Source organism: Sorex araneus, chromosome 3 (genome assembly GCF_027595985.1).
Source record: "Sorex araneus isolate mSorAra2 chromosome 3, mSorAra2.pri, whole genome shotgun sequence".
NCBI lineage: Eukaryota > Metazoa > Chordata > Mammalia > Eulipotyphla > Soricidae > Sorex > Sorex araneus.
In genome coordinates, this window is record NC_073304.1 from 96,184,320 (window position 1) to 96,202,899 (window position 18,580).

The following is an 18,580-nucleotide window of genomic DNA, read 5'->3' on the forward strand; positions in this document are numbered from 1 at the left end:
AAGTATGGATCTGGTGTGAACTTAGGACTTTTCCAAAACTGAATTACTGGGAGCTGGAGTGATAGCACAGTGGGTAGGGCATTGTCTTGCATCCGGGTTCGATTCCCAGCATCCAATATGGTCCCCTGAGCACTGCCAGGAGTAATTCCTGAGTGCATGAGCCAGGAGTTACCCTGTGCATTGCCGGTGTGACCCAAAAAGCAAAAAAAAAAAAAAAAAAAACAACTAAATTATGGGAAGGAGTCCAGGCCCCACCACTTCAGTGCGAGCCCTTGTCAGGCCACTTGAACTCTCCCACTGCCTCCTGTGTCTGATCCCGAGGTTTGGGCTCCTCAGCCCCTCTCCACTTTGTGAAGGTGCATTGTTTGGTTGTCAAAGCTGACTCTGTTTTCAAAATCACTAGAGCCACTAGCAATGTGAACATTTCTTTTGAATTGTTTTGGGGAGCGGGGGTGGAGACCAAAGGAGACCCCCTTGTTTTTTTTTTTTTTTTCTTTTTGGGCCATACCCGGCGATGCACAGGGGTCACTCCTGGCTCTACACTCAGGAACCACTCCTGGCGGTGCTCAGGGGACCATATGGGATGCTGGGATTTGAACCCGGGTTGGCCGCGTGCAAGGCAAATGCCCTATCCGCTATGCTATCACTCCAGCCCCAAAGGAGACCCCCTTGTGATGGGGACTCTCACTTGCAAGTGCTCTACCACCAGCCTTGTCCCTGGCCCAAACTCAGGCACTTGAAATCCCACTATGTGCCTTTGGTAACAGTGACCCAAAGAGAAAATAGGCCTCTGTAGCACTGTAGGACTGCTCTCCTGTTGTTCATCAATTTGCTGAGCGAGCACCAGTAATGTCTCTATTGTGAGACTTGTTACTGTTTTTGGCATATCGAATACGCCACGGTAATAATTTTTTTTTTCTTTTTCAAATAGAAAACTCAGGGACTGCAGAGAGGGAGCTCAATGGAGGGAGCCTGTGTTTTGCGTGCAGTAGGCCTGGGTTCGATTCCTGGCACCGCACAGTTCCCCAGAGCACTGCCAGGAGGAACGCCTGAAGATCTCACCAGGAGTAATCCCTGAACACTGCTGGGTGTGGCCCCAAACCAGAAGCAAGCAAACAAAACCCCCAGAAAACTAGAATTTCAGATGGCAGAGCAAACTGAAATGCCATCTGAAAATTAGTAGGGCCCTGGAAGTTTGCTATCAAAGATGAAGTGCATTCTGCCAATTAAAATAAAATGAGGGGCCGGAGCGATAGGACAGCGGACAGGGCATTTGCCTGCACACTCAGCCCAGTGGTACTGCACCTGTACAGTGGAAGCCTCTGGACTAAGCATAGTCCAGGGAACAGTGGCCAGGTAGGAGGCAGGCAGCAGGCCACGGCAGGTCCCCATCGGCTTTGGGACCCTGCAGTCTGCAAGGAAGAGCAGAAAGAGATGCTTTGCCCCCAGAGATAGGTCTGCTTGACTCTCACCCTAACAGCGGCTCTCTGTCCACTGGCCCTGCTAGGAAGCCGGGTAGTGGTGAGGTGGGAGCAGATTCTCTGCCCAAGCCGCACTTGAGTCGGGGAATTCTGGGGGTTGGGCTGAGGACTGTCCCGCCAGCCCTCCTGGGGGCCTGTTGGACTCTGAGCACCGGAAAATGAGTTAAGGATGAGAATTCAGTCTAAATACAACAAAGCTTCAAACTCTTCTTCTTTTCTAGCTGGACTGACCAAAGAAGTTAACCTCTATTTTAGACACAGAAATGTTGTTTCTGGTGTGGAGGATGGAACCCAGGCCCTCGTACCCGGGAAGCATGTGCCCCACCACAGAGCCACATTCCTGGCCCCAAAGTTTATTTTTTAATGACTATGAAAATACTTTGCTTTTAAAAGGTCTTATATTCGAGTGCGGTGCAAATTATCTTGACTGCTCTTTAAGGATGAGAATTCAGTCCGAACAGTCTTAAAAATTTTTTCTACATTTTTCTAACTTAACTGATTTTCCTAACATTAAAAAAATAGCAAAACAAAAAAAAATGTAAAAGATAAAAATAGCACTAAATAATTGTCCTTGGTATGTATTCATATACTTTTTCCTTTTTTTTTTTTTTTTTTTAAGGAAAGGAGTTTTGCCAATGTGGTCTCTTTAAAACTTTCCTCCTTAAAATTGCCTGCCTCCTTCTTTAAAGTGACATTTTATGGTTCATATATTTGCAGTTGATGCTATCTTTGTGCAGATTCTTTGGTTTGGTTTGGTTTTGGATGACTCTGGCAGTGCTTGGTGGGGAGGGGGAGACCATATAAGGTGCTCGGGCTGGAACCTGGGCCAGCTGCATGCAAGGCAGGCGCCATACCTGCTGTGCCTATTGCTCCAGCCCACAGGTTCTTCTTTTCAGTGAGAAAACACATTCTCCCACACTTAGTGGATCTTAAACCTGGAAGTACAGAATGAAGATCTCTTCACCGTCAACTATAACAGTAGTGATAATTATGGGTTTTGTGTTTGTTTTTTTTAAATAAAAAGCAAAAAGGGGTTGGAGTGATTAGTGGGTAGGGCACTTGCCTTGCATGCAGGTGACCCAGATTCAACCCCCAGCATCCCAGATGGTCTCCCGAGCACCCCAGGAATAATTCCAGAGTGCAGAGCTGGGAGTAACCCTTGAGTTCCACTAAGTGTGGCCTAAAAACAAAAAAAGGGGGGGGGGATCCAGGATAAGCCCTGAACCAGTTGAAGCACTGTATGTACAGCCAGAAACCAAAGGGTCCTCTACACATCATTAAAATGCAGAATAGAGGGCTGGAGCCATAGTACAGCAGGTAGGGCGTTTGTCTTTGTTTTTATTTTTTGCTTTTCTTGGCTATCCTCAGGGATTACTCCTCCTGGCTCTGCACTCAGGAATTACTCCTGGCAGTGCTTGGGGGCCCATATCGGATGCTGGGGGTTGATTCTGGGTCAGCGGCATACAAAGCAAGTGCCCTACCACTAATCTCTCCCACCCCTTTATGCTTTTGGAACCTCGGTCCCCGGCTGTGTGCAAGGCAGATGCACTACTCTCTACTCACTGTACTACCACTCTGGTCCCAGCGTGTTTTGTCTTGTATCTTGTATGAAGGTTCGGTCCCCAGCATCCCCTACAACTCTTGAGTACTGCCAGGAGTAATTTCTGAATGCAGAGCCGGGAGTAAGCCCTGAAGATTGCTGGGTGTGACCCAAAAGGCCAAAAAATAAATAAACACAGAATAGAACTCAGGAGGCAGGGCTGACTCACAGTTGTTCATGCTTTCGTTTTTCTTCCCTAGCTTTAAGAAAGAGTCAAACTCTTCTGACCAAACAGCAAAAATCAAGTGATTTGCCAACACTGGGAATCATGGCACTGCCGTTCCGAAAGGACTTAGAAAAGTACAAAGACCTCGATGAGGACGAGCTCCTCGGGAACCTGTCAGAAACGGAACTGAAACAGCTGGAAACGGTTCTGGATGACCTCGACCCTGAGGTAGGTGACAGCTCAGAAAGGAGAAAGCCTCTCCCAGCCCTTGCAGACGGTTAAACCCTGTGTTGTTTCTTCCTGACCTTCCCTTTCCCCCACATGCTCCTCCTCTGTATCCAGATGAACTTGCTGCTTCCTCTCCAACCCCTCCCGCTGCTGCTTCCTTTATCTCTACTGATAGGCCAGTGCTAAGCTGCTTTCTCTAAGATCCTTATTTTCACACCCCCCCTGAAATGTTCTCTCCTTCCTCCTTCCCTGCTGGCATTTGAAAGGGGTGGGTTTGTTTTTTTTTTCTTTTGGTAAGACAGCTGTCTTTGGGGCCAGTGCAATAGTGGCAGGACATTTGCCTTGCCTGCAAGGACTGGGGTTTGATCCCCGGCAACCCCTATGATCTCCTGAGCAACACCAGGAGTGACCCTTGAGCACAGAGCAAGAATTAAGCCCTGAGCATCGCCAGACAAACAGAAAGACCAGCTCTTTGATGTCTGCCCACCCTCCCTGCCTCTTCAGAGCTTCTCTCTGGGGGTGACCCAGTGTAAGGCTCGTGGCTATCTTGCTCTGATTATCTGCCTTCTGAAAGATGCCACCCACATTGAGTAACTGTCCCTGTGGCGAGCGGGCGAGACCTAGGCAGAGCTGCCTGAACACCCGTGTGTGTTTTCCTGTGCTTGTGGGTGGCACCCCTGCCCCCTTCCCTGCAGCAGTGCTGACCTGGCCCTGTGGTGCTGGGGGTTCACAGGGCCGCCCCTGCAGTGCACGAGGGGCCGTGCAGTGCCAGAGAGAAAATCTGGGGCCTCTCTGGCGTCTCCAGGGTTGTGTTTCTTATGAAAGATGCAGAGTAAGGGGAGAGCCTGACTCTTGACTCCTCCTCCCTAGTGGGGCCGGGGCAGGGCAGGGAGTGGAGCACCTAGAAGTGATAATCCGATTAACCTGAAGGTGGTGATTGTTTGCCCGGCTGAGTTTGTTGTTCTGGGGTGGTCACACCCAAACGTGCTCAGGGGCTGCTCCAAGCTCAGTGCTTGGGGACTGTGTGGTGCTAGGGATTGAAGCAGGGTCTCCCACATGCAAAGCCTGTGCTCCAGTCCATTAAGCCACTCTCTGGCCCTTGGTCGTCTTTACTTTTTTTTGGGGGGAGGGGCAGTCGTCAGTGCTCAGGGAACCTCGTAATAGTGCCAGGGTCACACTTGGGCCTCCTGCGTGCTCCCACATTTCTCCCTGATCCTGTCACTCTGATCCTGGCCGCCTTTTCTTCACCATATTTCTTACCAGGACCCCCTTCCCGTCAGATATTTGAGTTCTAGTGTCTTGACCCAATTCAGGTGCGGTGTGTTTTATAAAAATCATGCTTGTTACTGCCCTGCCTGTCTTTCCTGCTAGAGACGTCAGCTGCTCCTTGGAGAGGAAGACTTCCTCCTCTCGTTCCTGCGGTGGCAGGAGAGCAGGAAAGCCCCCGGCCAGGCGTTTCTCCTCTCAGTGCAGTTGGCACCGGGCCAGCTGCTGCTTTGTGCTGGGGGTGTCCTGCGCGTTGGAGGTTGTTGAGGTGCATCCGGCCGCACCGTCTGAGCCTTTACTCCCTCCCCTCACTGCCTGCCTGCTGGCCTCCCCCAGCAGAAGGCTCCCGGGGGTTTGTTGTGATCGTGCGTGGCAGAATGCTCTGACAGACACGGACACAGTTGTCTCCTTGAAAGATCTTGTTCCTTTGCGTTCCCGGCAGCGGAGACGCATGAGTCACTGGGCCTCACAGGGGAGCAGCGGGCAGGGCCCGGGGACTTCCGGGACTGCCGGGTGCAGCAGGGGAGGCAGGTTAGGACCAGCTTAAGGTGGGAGGGTCTGAGTAATCTCAGCTGGCTGTGGGCCGAGGGGTGGTCTGTAGTTGTCCATTACCTGGCCCCGGATCATTTTGGGCACAGAGAAAGGCGGGTGTCCAGGTTCTGGGTTGGCCGGTCAGGAGCGTGGGAAGTGCACAGGGGTAGGGGCATTTGTTTGCTGTCCCTAGACTGCGAGGGTAGACGCTGCAGATTAATTAGCAAGGTCCCGAAGGTTTTAATATGTCATGGAGTACAGGGGGGAAAAAAAATAACTTGAGTAGGGGCCAGAGAGATAGTACAGTGGGTAGGGCCCTTGCTTTGTATGCAGCGACTTGGGTTCAGTCCCAGCACCACATAAGATCACTGACACCTGCCAGAAGTGATCCCTGAGCACTAGAGCCAGGAGTAAGCCCTGGGTGTGGCCAGAAAACAGACAAACTTGACTTAACACCCTTTCCCAGTTGTAAGACCGTGGCTGTAAACATGGCCTTGTGTCCCCCAGGGCACCAGAGTACCCTTGTCTGGGAATTTTCTTTCTTTTTTTTTTTTTTTTTTGCTTTTTTTGGGTCACACCTGGCAATGCACAGGGGTTACTCCTGGCTCTGCACTCAGGAATCACTCCTGGCGGTGCTCAGGGGACCATGTGGGATGCTGGGAATCGAACCTGGGTCGACCACGTGCAAGGCAAACGCCCTACCCACTGTGCTATTGCTCCAGCCCTGTCTGAGAATTTTCTATCTGGTGGGCGAATTGTCTCCATCTCTATCATTTGGGAGGAACAAAGGCTGGTTCCCTCTCTGCCCGTCGGTCCCTGCTGAGGCCAGTGACCCAGTGACCCAGTGCCGTAAGGCCAGGGACCGAGCGGTTTTGCCTTTTCTTATTTGCTGGTCGGTGGTCTGCTACTGTTGGGGGGAGCTCGAGTTTCAGATGCAGACCCCCCCCCAGCCCTCGTTGCAGAGTATCCACCCCCAGGTACTGTGAGTTGAGACCAGGAGACTGATATTTTTATTGGGGTGTTCCTGGTTGGGTGAAGTTTCTGGAAAGGCAGTGAGGGGCACCACTGCAGCTCGAGAGGCCTCTGGACACAAGGAGAAGTGCGGGTGGGTCATGGCGGGGCCTTGCTAGATTTTTCTGGGCCTGTGTTACTTAAGGCGCCATTTAGTCTGTTTGCCAGCTGAACTGCATTTTTCTCATCGTGTCGCCAAGACAGCTAGCCTTAGGCAAAAAACGTTTTTCATCCAAGGCTTCGAGCAGAGTTTCTTGAACTGACTTGGCCTACCACCCCCCTTTTCAGAAACAAAAATTACTCAGGTCTGTCCCAGAAATCTACCTTCTTTAAGCAGACAAGTAAAAAGCACCCCACCTACCCACCCCAAATTGCACCCAACGCAATTACTACTGTGGACCGTATGGCACCACATATGGTCCTCTACCAGGGGCCACCAGGGCTCACTCCTGAACACAGAGCCAGGAATAGCCCCTGGGCACCACCAAATTAGACCCCCCTCCCCCCGCCTTTCTAGCACCTGGGTTTGGGGGTGGGTATTGTCCACTTTGGGAAACAGTGACTTAGAATATGTTCTTTGACTATCACTATCATCCCATTGCTCATCGATTTGCTCGAGCGGGCACTGATTCGTTCCTGTCGCGTTCAGGTTCAGGGGAATTGAGGCCCATTATTGTTATTGTTTTTGACATATCGAATACACTACGGGTAGTTTGCCAGGTGCTGTCATTCGAGATTTTACATATATATATATATATCTCAGAACTAATGAGAAACCTAAATTTCCATACGATCAAGAAAGCATTCCCAAACCACAGAGATCAGACACTAATGGTGGGAAGGTACAGTATCAGGCACTTTAGCTGTAAAACCCAGTAAAGGTGATCATGTTACTATAACAAAATTCCACCACACGGGAAAAACATGTACTTCTTCAGTGGCCATTATTCTTATTTTTTTTTTTTGCTTTCTGGGTCACACCTGACGATGCACAGGGGTTACTCCTGGCTCTGCACTCAGGAATCACTCCTGGCAGTGCTCAGGGGACCATATGGGATGCTGGAAATTGAACCTGGGTCGGCCGCGTGCAAGGCATACGCCCTACCCGCTGTGCTTTAAATAAAATAAAATAAAACTGGACTAGAGAGATAGTACCACAAGTAGGGCACTTGCCTTACAGGCAGCCAACTCAGGTTCGCTCCCCGGTACCACATACGGTCCCCCACACTGAGAAGCATAAACCCTGAGCTTAGAGCCAGGAGTGAGCCCTGAGCACTGCTGGGTGTGGTGCAAACCCCCTCCTCCTGCCACCAGAAAAACACAAAAAACAATTTTTGAGCCCTCAAAAGATGCTGCCTCAAGATCCAGGCTTAAGTGCCTGTTTCTGTTGCTGGTTTCTGGCTCTGTCCCACCTGTGTCGTTTCTGGAGGCGTTGTGTGCATCGGTGCTCTCGCCGCCCCTGACGGCTGGTTCGTTCTCTCTGGCAGAATGCCCTCCTGCCCGCAGGCTTCCGGCAGAAGAACCAGACGTCCAAGGCGGCCACGGGGCCCTTCGACAGAGACCACCTCCTCTCCTTCCTGGAGAAGGAGGCGTTGGAGCATAAGGACAGGGAAGACTACGTGCCCTACACCGGAGAAAAGAAAGGTGAGCGAGGGTCCACATCGTTCAGGGCGGAGGGGGCCCTGGAGGGAGGAAGGGTCCTGGGGGAGCTCTCGGGCAGCCTTACGATGTTCCTGTCAACTTAAAAGTTAGGTAATTTGAGAACTTCGTGTACCTTTTAAAAAATAAGTTTGACCAAGTGTTTTGGAAAGCTCCGTTAACGCTGTCTTAATGCACAGTAATTTTACATGGCCCTCTGCAATTACACACTGAAACTAAAAGTAGAGGCGAAAATTTTAATTCCCTAGTATATATGCAGGTGAGATGAAACCACTGCTCTGTTCTAATCCCCGTCTTTATAGTGGAACACCATAATTAAGACTGTGTTTTTGAAGGATACTCTATATGCGTCTTTTATTTCTTTTTTTTTTTTTTAAATAATTCATAGTTTAACTTGTCAGTGCTTCATAATCACTATTTTTAGGCAGTATTTCTCGTCCAAGTCTCACCCATCGCAGAGTTTGATCTGGTGTGTCCTCGGTAAGGAATAAATAGAGCTCAGGCTTCTTAGATTCTTACCGTGAAGTAAGTGAAGTAGGGAGGCTTTCAGTACAACGCTATATCGTGCTCCTTAAATGGCGTACGTCGGGTGTCACAGGACTGTGGAGTGACGGCGAAAGTCACAGAGCCGAAGGTCAGCTCTTCCAGGCCCTGTTTTTCCATCAGAATCCTTGGTATTTAGTGCAGGCTTCGTGCTTCCAAGTGTGGTGCATTCTCTTCGGGAAGGAAGCCTTTCTCAAGAGCCTCGGCCACAGCTAATCCTGTCACTTGGCTGACACTGTCCCTTGGCTACAAGGAAGATTGGAGATTCATTTTTTAACATGTGGACCCCTGTAGTAGTTGGAGGATTAGCTTTTAAGAATCACAAGGTCCGCACCAGACTTTTCAGATTTCCCCATCAGTTCATCCCCATCTCATTTGCTCATCTGCTCTTTCTCTGGACCTTCCCCCACCCCTGGCCCCCCCACCCTCATGTCTGGTTGAGAAGCGCTGCTATAGCTACTTGTTACACAGGGGTCTCTGAGGAAAGAACGAAAGCATGAGGGCACATGGGATACAGACAGATGCAGGGAGAGGTTGCTTTTTTGTTATTTTGCTTTTTTGAGGTCACACCCGGCGATGCTCACGGGTTACTCCTGGCTCTGCACTCAGGAATCACTCCTGGCGGTGCTTGAGGGACCATATGGGATGCCGGGAATCGAACCCGGGTTGGTCATCTCGTAGGGATTCTCTCAGCTCTTTGTAAAATCGTTCACAAATCCATCTTTGTTAAGAAACAGAAGTTTATCTTTTGGTGTACTCGTCAGAATCAGAGTGTGTCACCAGTCTAAGCCATTTTTCACGCTTCGATGACTGGTCTCAGAGTTCAGTGCCCAGTGGCAGTACTGGCTCTCAGAGCCAGTCATTGTTACTCAGCTTTCTGAACTCCTTCCAGGCAGTCCGCCCAGGTGCATCACGAGCTCTCACTTTTCACTGCTTCAAAGGATCAGTCAGATGACTACTGACGTTGGGGGTGGCATGGGCCCACACCTGGCAAGTGCTCCGAGTTTATTCCTGGCTCCGTGCTCAGGGATCACCTCTGGTGGGGTGGGGGGACCATAGGGGTGCCAGAGATTGGACTCGGGCCAGCCATGTGCTTACTCATTGTGCTCTGTTTAATCCCCAAATGTCCTACTTTTTTTTTTTTCCCCTTCATACCAAATGTTCTACTTCTGTTGGTGTGTTTTTTAGGGTTTTTTTTGTTTGTTTTGAGGAGGGGGCCACACCCAGCAGTGCTCAGACTGTTCTTAGCTTAGCGGTCAGGGGTGACTCTCAGCAGTGTTTGGGGAACTGTGCTCCGGGCATGTGAGGCATGCACTACAGCCCGCTGGACTCACTCCAATGGGACAAGGCATCTCAGAAGGTGCGCTTAACAAAAACTCTTGCAAGGGCTTTTTTTTTGCTTTTTGGGGGTCACACCTGTCGATGCACAGGGTTTACTCCTGGCTCATGCACTCAGGAATTACTCCTGGTGGTGCCTGGGGGACCATATGGGATGCTGGGAATCGAACCCAGTCGGCCGTGTGCAAGGCAAACGCCCTACCCTGATGTACTATCGCTCCAGCCCCCCAAGGACTATTTTTAAATGCACTATTTATGGGATGGAGTGATAGTACACGGGTAAGGTGTGTTTGCCTTGTACGTGGCCGACCTGAATTTGAACTCCAGGATCCCGTATGGTCCCTGAGCACTGCAGGAGTGATTCCTGAGTGCAGAGCCAGGAGGAACCCCTGAGCATCACTGGGTGTGACCCAAAAAGAGAAAAGAAAAAAGCACTATTTACTCTAGAATCTACAGTATTCTAGAGTAGTAAATTCATCAAAATTTATTATTGTCATGGTAGGGATGGTATCCTGGGATCGGGTATCTTAGCAAAAAAAAAAAGAAAAATTTTAAAGAACAGGGCCTGGGCTGGAGAGATAGTACAGCAGGTAGGGTGCTTGCGGCTGACCTGGGTGCAGTCCCTGGCACCACATATGGTCTCCCAAATCCACCAGGAGAGGTCCCTGAGCACAGTCCCTGCCCTAAATACAGCTGGTTGTAAATGCACACACACACCCCTCCCCGCACACACACACCACCACCACCATACACACACCAAAAAAGAAGAAAGGGTCCAGAGATTAGTACAGCAGGTACGGCACTTGCCTTGCACGCAGCTGACCTGGATTTATTCCCAGCGAAGTATATGGACCCCTGAGCACTCCCAGGAGCGGTTCCTGAGGGCACAGAGCCAGGAGTAAGTACTGCCAGGTGTGGTACCCCCCAAAAAACAAACAAAAAAGAGTATGTCTTTACTCTGGAGTTACAATCAAAACTTAGAGAAACTGAATGTTTAGGAAAATGAAAGCAACATCATTCTAGTATATATCACCTGCGCTTCAAAACACTATTAACTATTAACATCGTGGAAGCATTTTCTCTTTGGACTGAGGCATAGACTAAGGGGGAAGGAGCCGCAGCCCAGTCTGTTGCTTCCTGAGGGTGGTGGAAAGGTAGGTGCCCACGGTGCCCCTCACAGTTGCCCGCCCCCTCCTGTTTCTGACATTCTTGAAGATTCTGCCTCCAAGACACAAGCGCTTTGCCATGAATTAGATGCTTGGAGGCAGAGTTTGTCCTGGTCGTTAATAAGATGCCGTAGCTTCTCTGGCGGCTTCCTGTTTCTGATCTCTAAAGGCTCCTACGGGCGGCCGGAGTGTTCCTTATGCCCCACATGGGCTGGAGCCACGCCACACCCGGGGCCCCGCGGCGCTGACTCACGGCCTCTCCCCGGCTGTGCGCTCCTGCTCTCCTGCCTCTCCGCTGCTCCTCGCTGTCCGTCTTCCCCTCCCAGAGAAAGGAATGCCCTGGGGTTTGCTTCCCACGAATTCTGGCTGCTCCACCCAGGTGGACAGAGCCAGACAGACTGCCCTTCAACAGCTACTTCTCACGGCCTGCCCGTCAGTCACAGTACCCTTAGCTTCCAGAAAACTCACCAAAGTCTCTCTTTAAAAAAAAAAAAAGCGACTTTTCTCCACCTGCTGAGGAACTAATCCCTGAGTACACCAGAAGAATGCAAGCCGCCTGCTTGCCAGCACATTGATCAGCTGCTTTTGAGCAACTAACCAGTCTGCCAAGTTCCAGGTGAAGACTGACTCTGATTTCTCTCCTTGAGACCTGTCAGTTCCAAGGGTCACTCTGGGCAGTGCCCTTCCCAGGCACCGGAGCTGAGGTTACACTGGGCTGTCCTAATTAGTCACTCTGCTGCGGCCAGCGTCACTCTTTCCTGCTGTCTGTATGGAATGCTTGACTCATGGCTCCTCAGGGGTGAGGGGTGAGCCACATGGCACATGTGTAGGCCTTGTTTCCAGGGACACTTCGACGGGATCGCCAGACTCATTCTGGGCACTCCTTTTCCTCTACTATTCCCTTGCATGATTTACATACCATACCTTACGGCTTTGGTTCCAGAGGCAGACTGTGAAGATTTATTATTATTATTATTTAAATAGGATTATTGTGGTCTCTTCATGAAGTGACCATTGCATTATGAAATGAAACGAGCATCTTTATCCCTGGTAATAATAGTTTTTTAATATTACTGAAATCTACTTTGTCCAATCGTAATAGAGTCAGTCTTGCTTTTTTGTGTGTATGACATAAGATAGTTTTTTTTGTTTGTTTGTTTCTTTATGGCTTTTTGGGTCACACCCAGCAATGCTGAAAGTTTCCTCCTGGCTCTGCACTCAGTAATCACTTCTGGCGGTGCTTGGAGGGCCATATTGGGGTCCCAGGGATTGAACCCAGGTCAGCTGCATGCAAGGCAAATGTCCTCCCCGCTGTACGATGGCTCTGGTCCAAGTCTTGCTTTCTTTCAGTTACTGTTATGATGGTTTATTGTTTTAGTCCGTTGTTCACTTTTTTCTTTTTTTCTTATATTTTATATTCCTTGTACTCTTGCTAAGTTTTGTTAACAAAAGTTCCCCCACTCCTTGATGCTGCAGTGACGACGGGGGGGCCTCACGTCCACCTGCTGTGGTTACACGCATGCTTTCAGCTTGCCGGGGTGGGGGCAGGGCAGCAGGTCATACATCAGGCGAGGGGGTGCCCTTCACACTCATGATTCTCACTGTTTTGTACCCATTTGGGTGCATGCATTGGGGTCACATTCTTTTTTCTTTTTGGAAGGGGGAGTCACAGTCTTGGTGGAGGCAGCATGTCATGGTTGTGGTGCTCCCACGCCTGCTGGCCAGGGGGTCCCACTTCCTGACTGGTGCTCACACATTTCCCTTGTTGGGGTGCTCACCAGGGCCCCACTCCTCTCTGAGGTGCGTACACAGGCCTGGCTGTCCTGCATTGGGGCCGGGGGCCACAGAAATCAGAGCTGCCAGGTGAGTGCTCCTGCTCATTATTTGAGCACAGGGGTTTGAACCCATGACCGTGAGCTTGCAGTGTGGACACCCTAAGCCACTGCGGTATTCCTCCAGCCCCACTTTTCTTGTCACTCATTTTTAGTTGAAGTTCTGCCATGATTAATTCTTACGTTGCTTGATTGCTTTGGGGCTACCCGGGGTGGTGCTTAGGTGGGTGATGCTCAGGGGTTACTCCTGGCTCTTCACTCAGGAATCATTCCTGGGGCGCAGGGCATCAAAGGGGATGCCGGGGGTCAAGCCTGGGTTTGCTGCGTGCAAGGCAAGCATCTGCCACTGTGCTGTGTCTCTGGCCCTGCATAGGTTAATTCCTACACATTGTGCTAGCTGTATCTTCCATACTGAGCAAAGGGGTGTGGACCAGTAAAGACCCCAGTACTCAGTTTAACAAGGTTCACAGTTATTTCTGATGGGTTTTGTGACAGTAACGGGGATGTTGGCAAGGTACTCCCCTTTTTTCCACTCTCCTCTTGGCACAAACATGGGTTTGGATAAATGCCATGCATTTAAGCAACTATTATATAAGTTCTTATCTTGGCTTCTATTTCCTTAGTTGCCATTTGTCATTGCAGAAACATTACTGAACTGTTTTAACATTCTTAGCAACCAAAAATCGTAACTCTTATTTTTGTTTGTTTTGTTTCTTTGAGGGGTGGAGGCACTTGGTGTCTCAGACTCACTTGAGTTTGTTTGGGTTTGGGGGTGTTTTTTTTCTGATCTTTACACATTGCTTATTTTCATGTTTTTTTTTTTTTCCTGCGATGTAAATAATTGTAGTTTTACTTAAAAATTCATCTTGAGGGAGCTAGAGCTATAGTACAGTGGGTGGGATGCTTGTTCGCGTGTTTTCAACCCAAGTTTGATCCCTAGCACCACATAGGTCCCCCGAGCACTGCCAGGAGAGATCCCAGAGCATCTCAGAGTGTGGTGCAAAAACAAAAAAACAAAAAACAAAAAAAGAAAAGAAAGAAGAGAAAGAAAAAAAACATTAGGTCATATGTGTATATATACATAACAAGATATTTTTTAATTTTTAAAATTAAATCAACTATGACAAAATGCAAGGTAATTGGGGTTTTGCATTATTAAAAGCTTTATAAAACACCTATGACTTAAAAGCTCTATGTCACAAATCTCGACTTAGAAAATTATCATAAACAGGAGTGCCAGGAAAGTTAGTAAGTTATTTCAGAGATGTATAAAATAGCAGGAAATTCCTAGCCACAACAGAGCTTCCATATGCCCTAGAAAACTTTGTTTTTCTTTGCCTTTTTTTTTTTGCTGATGAGATTCTTTTGGTATTTTTAACTATTAAAAGTTTGCATGTGTTGGGGGAGGGGGCGGCGGGAATCAAATATGAATAGTGCTTCTGTGGAATGTTGATGAGGATTACAAAAAAATAAACATTTTAGACGTTTATGATGCTTTAGATTCCTTGCGCTCTAGAATAAGACCCCTGCAGCTATTTGATAACTTGTGTAGTTTTGTTTAGTAACTGACTGCAGAAGTCTGTTGGTTCTCATCCTTGGCTGGTATGCGTTAGAGTCTTCAGAGAGCTTGTAAAAATATAGATGGCCCCAAAGCGCACACTAAACCAATTAAATTGAAATCTCCAGGGACAGGACTCTAGACATCAGAAAATCTGTAGTTTCCCAGGTGTCCAATGTTAGCCTCCGTTTAGAACTACTTAAAGTCTGTCAGCCTGTTCCCCGAGTAGCCAATATTCAGAACCACTGCCACAGATACTCGGAAATGCAGATGAGATAGAACTCAGGAAAACTTGGAAATGCAGGTGATTGAACTTGGGAAAATGCATTCATTCTCAGTGGTTACAGGCGTGCTCCCTGCATTATAGACCATTTTAAGTACTGTAACAGCTGCTTTGAAATGTTCTTTGGAACCAGGAGGACAGGATTATTGGCTTTGCTTTTCATTATTTTTTGGCTTTTTTGGGTCACACCCGGCAATGCACAGGGGTTACTCCTGGCTCTGCACTCAGGAATTACTCCTGTCGGTGCACAGGGGACCATATGGGATGCTGGGAATCGAACCCGGGTCAGCCTCGTGCAGGGCAAACGCCCCACCCGCTATACTATTGCTCCAGCCCCTGGCTTTGCTTTTCAATAACTATTTCAGTAACTATTATATAAATTCTTATCTTGGCTTCTATTTCCCTAGCTGCCATTTGTCATACAGAAACATTACTGAACCGTTTTAACATTCTTAGCAACCAAAAATCGTAACTCTTGTTTTTGTTTGTTTTGTTTCTTTGAGGGGTGGAGACACTTGGTGTCTCAGACTCACTTGAGTTTGTTTGGGTTTAGGGGTATTTTTTTTCCTGAGCTCTCTACATTGTTTACGACTGTTGTATGAACTAGTAGCAAGAGATTATCTAGTGATTCCCAGAACACCAAGATCTGGCACTAAGAAGATCCTTATTTATGTGTGCCACCATAGAGGTAGGAATGTGGGGAGATAGTCTACTGCTGAAAGTGTGAGGGGCCAGGGACACAGGCCCATGGTGAGGGATACACACAGCGTGCGAGTTCAGAGCCTGGTACCAGTGATCTCTGAGGACCACCAGGCGTGGCCCAGCCCAGCAGGGCTCAAGCAAGTCTGCGTCCCTGGGCCATGGCACTTGTTCATCCCGCTCTGTCCCACCTGGAGCAACCCCCGGGCCCCTGAGCCCTCCTTAGGAGTCTCCCCCAAAAAACAAGAAGTTAGATTTCAGGACCCAGGAATTGGACCTAATTAATTGTAGAGCCTCCTATATATGAATGTGAGATTTTACCACTACTTGTAAAGCCAGAGTATTGCCCTGGAAACTTAGAAACCTGTATCAAAGATGAATTATTATCAGTATTAGTCTTGACATTTCCTATAGCTTCATTTACACATATTTGTGTGTGTGTGTGTGTGTGTGTGTGTGTGTGTGTGTGTGTGTGTGTGAAGGATGGGGGGTTGGGAGATTAGGCCACAGCCAGTGGTGCTCAGGCAGTACTCCTGGCTCTGTGCTCAGAAGTGATCCCAACAGTGCTCAGGCAAGCATATGCAGTGTCGGAGATTGAACCAGGGTCAGCTGAACCCAAGGCCAGTGCCTTACTTCCCTCCTGTATTACCTCTTTAGCTCAATTACCATATTTTAAATAATTTGTGCAGAGTATGTGGTATTTCATTACTAGTATTTCTAGCGTAATTAACAAACTGCTTTGTTTCATAGGAAAGATCTTCGTCCCTAAACAGAAACCTGTGCAGACTTTTGCAGAAGAAAAAGTATCTCTTGATCCAGAATTAGAAGAAGCTTTGACAAGCGCTTCTGATACAGAATTGTGCGACCTTGCAGGTATTTCCGATGAGGGTGCAGGGAGCGGAATGCCAAAACATACCTGTTTCCCTTAGATGCCCACTTGCCTGACAAAGTGCTGTGACGCCGGAACCATATATTTTCTCTTTGTTGTTTTTCGAATGTCTTTACCCTTGGTCTAAGGGCTGGAATGTCAGGAGTGTGTCCATAGCTCCGTCCGCCCCCGGTACCCGGCTCTGCTGCCCCTGTCAGAATCGAAGCTCTTCCCCCTCCCTTCCGTAAGCATTATGGTTCACGGCTTATTTTCTTTGTGTTTTACCAGTTCATTTGCTTTGGGTATTTATATTCCTCATATTAGTGAAACCATCCGGTAATTGTCTTTCCCTTCCTGACTTATTTTACTTAGTAGAAACACTTCAAGTTCCACCCATGTTGTTGCAAAAGACATGGTTTTATGATTTTTTTTTTTTTAGTATCCTAATGGAATATGCATCGCAGTCTCTTTCTGCAGGCCTCCACCAGTAGATGCATAGGTTGGTCCCACATACTGGGAATACGCAGAATTATTGGAGATATTGGAGAATTATTGTTACTGAATTATTAATGTAGAATTATTGGAGAATTATCAAAGATTAGTGGAGATAGCTTTTTTAATTTTTTAATGTTATTTCCATAAGGTTGTTCACAGTAATTGATTACATTCAGTATTTCAGCACCAGTCCCATCACCATTACACCTTCCCACCACTATTATTTTGAATTTTTTCACCACCACTCAAGCCTGCCTTATGGGCAGATGCTAGATAATTTATTTCGTATTGCTTTGTTATGAATAGTATGAAATGTCTGTAAGGGTCTATCTCATGTGATTCAATAAAATTTTAAAAATTTAAATAATTGGGGTCCAGAGACATCTCTTCAGTGAGTTGCTTGGTTCAGAGATTCATTTGTGAGTCTCTGGGTCATGGCTGTTAATGTGCTTAAATGGCACCCGGAGGCAGTTCATGCGTGTGACAGTCAGGCCTCCGGAAGGGCGGGGAGATGGGACGAGAAGGGGCGGCCCAGTCCTGACTCCTTGGGACCTGGCATTTTCAGCCACTGGTCCCGGATTCCTGGGTTTTTCAGCGGATTTATTCTCTAGCTTGGGAGCCCAGGACCCTCCATGACAATCGGCCGTGAGGGTGGTGACAATTGGGTTCTGGAGGTTTGAGTTGCCGGGGTTCCTGGGAGGGCAGAGAGAGGACGCCTGCTCCCGTCTTGAGGCGCCCCGGTGAAGTCAGCCTGGCGCAAGGCCTGGAAACATCTCTGCCTCAAACTGCTCGGTTCTGAGAGTCATTTGTGAGTCAGAGATAGCTTTTTCAAATGTGTTTTTATATCCTTTAGATAAATGCATACAATTATAACTAACATTTCCGGATACACTGGTGGTGGGCATGATGTAGCTGCACCACAGGTATCAAATGATAACATTGATACTATTGAGAACTTTGATATCTTAATTAAAAAACCAATTTTTAAAAATAAATTATTTCTATTTTTTTCTCTTAGCCACCAGATGATGCTTAGCAGAGATTAACTTGAAGGTTTTGCTGGCTCCAGCTATGTCTGAACTCAGGAATTAGGGAACCATAAATTCAGAAAGTAACGGGTTGGGGTAGAATAATAGTTACTGAGAAGAATAAACTGGCAGATGTGGTTTTTCTTGTTTGTGTTTTGGATTTTGAACCACAGCAGGTCACAGTCAGAGCTTATTCCCAGCTCTGCGTTCAGGAATCACTCCTGGTGGTGCCCTGGGGGGTCATATGGAGTGTTGGGGGTTGAGCCTGGGTCACTACATCCATGGCAGACATCCGACTTGCAGTACTATCTCTCCGGCAACCTCTAGGTGGTTTTTGATCACTCTTTTTTTTCCCCCTATAAAATTTGTTTAATCTCAACTTGTAGAAAAATTTCCAAGTGTTGAAGTCATTGATAGAAGGTAACTTTCTTTTTTCTTTATATTTGTAGCCATTCTTGGAATGCACAACTTAATCACGAATACCCAGTTCTGTAGTATTGTGGGCAATAGTAATGGTGTTGACCAAGAACATTTTTCAAGTGAGTACCTGCCGCTGTGAATTGCAAGCCTTTGTTAAATGGATTTTGTTTCCGTCTGTCAATTCAGTATATGCATACTAAACCGGTTTCTGAGAGCTAAGATTCCAGTTGGGATGGGATTACCAGAAGAAACCACTGAAGAGAGAATAGCATGACTTTTTGTTTTGTTTCGTTGATGTGGCAGCAAACGCAATAGAAGCAGCGCTCACCTCACTAGTGAACCCTTCCGGAAACAATGTGAAAAAGCCAGTCCAACTTGCCGCCCGCTGGCATTTCTGTGTGCTTCAAG

The 18,580-nt window shown here is 48.0% G+C and overlaps 1 protein-coding gene across 2 annotated transcripts in view; it reads left to right on the forward strand.

Moving 5' to 3' along the window:
* Nucleotides 1-18,580, forward strand: part of TMOD3 (tropomodulin 3) — a 63,326-nt gene that overhangs the window by 29,075 nt on the left and 15,671 nt on the right. For both annotated transcript variants that reach the window (XM_004611765.3, XM_055133221.1), the window contains exons 2-5: nucleotides 3,282-3,475; nucleotides 7,771-7,927; nucleotides 16,112-16,234; nucleotides 18,202-18,291. In XM_004611765.3, the coding sequence (XP_004611822.1) occupies nucleotides 3,350-3,475; nucleotides 7,771-7,927; nucleotides 16,112-16,234; nucleotides 18,202-18,291 (496 nt within the window). In that variant the 5' untranslated portion in view covers nucleotides 3,282-3,349. The remainder of the gene's footprint in view (nucleotides 1-3,281; nucleotides 3,476-7,770; nucleotides 7,928-16,111; nucleotides 16,235-18,201; nucleotides 18,292-18,580) is intronic.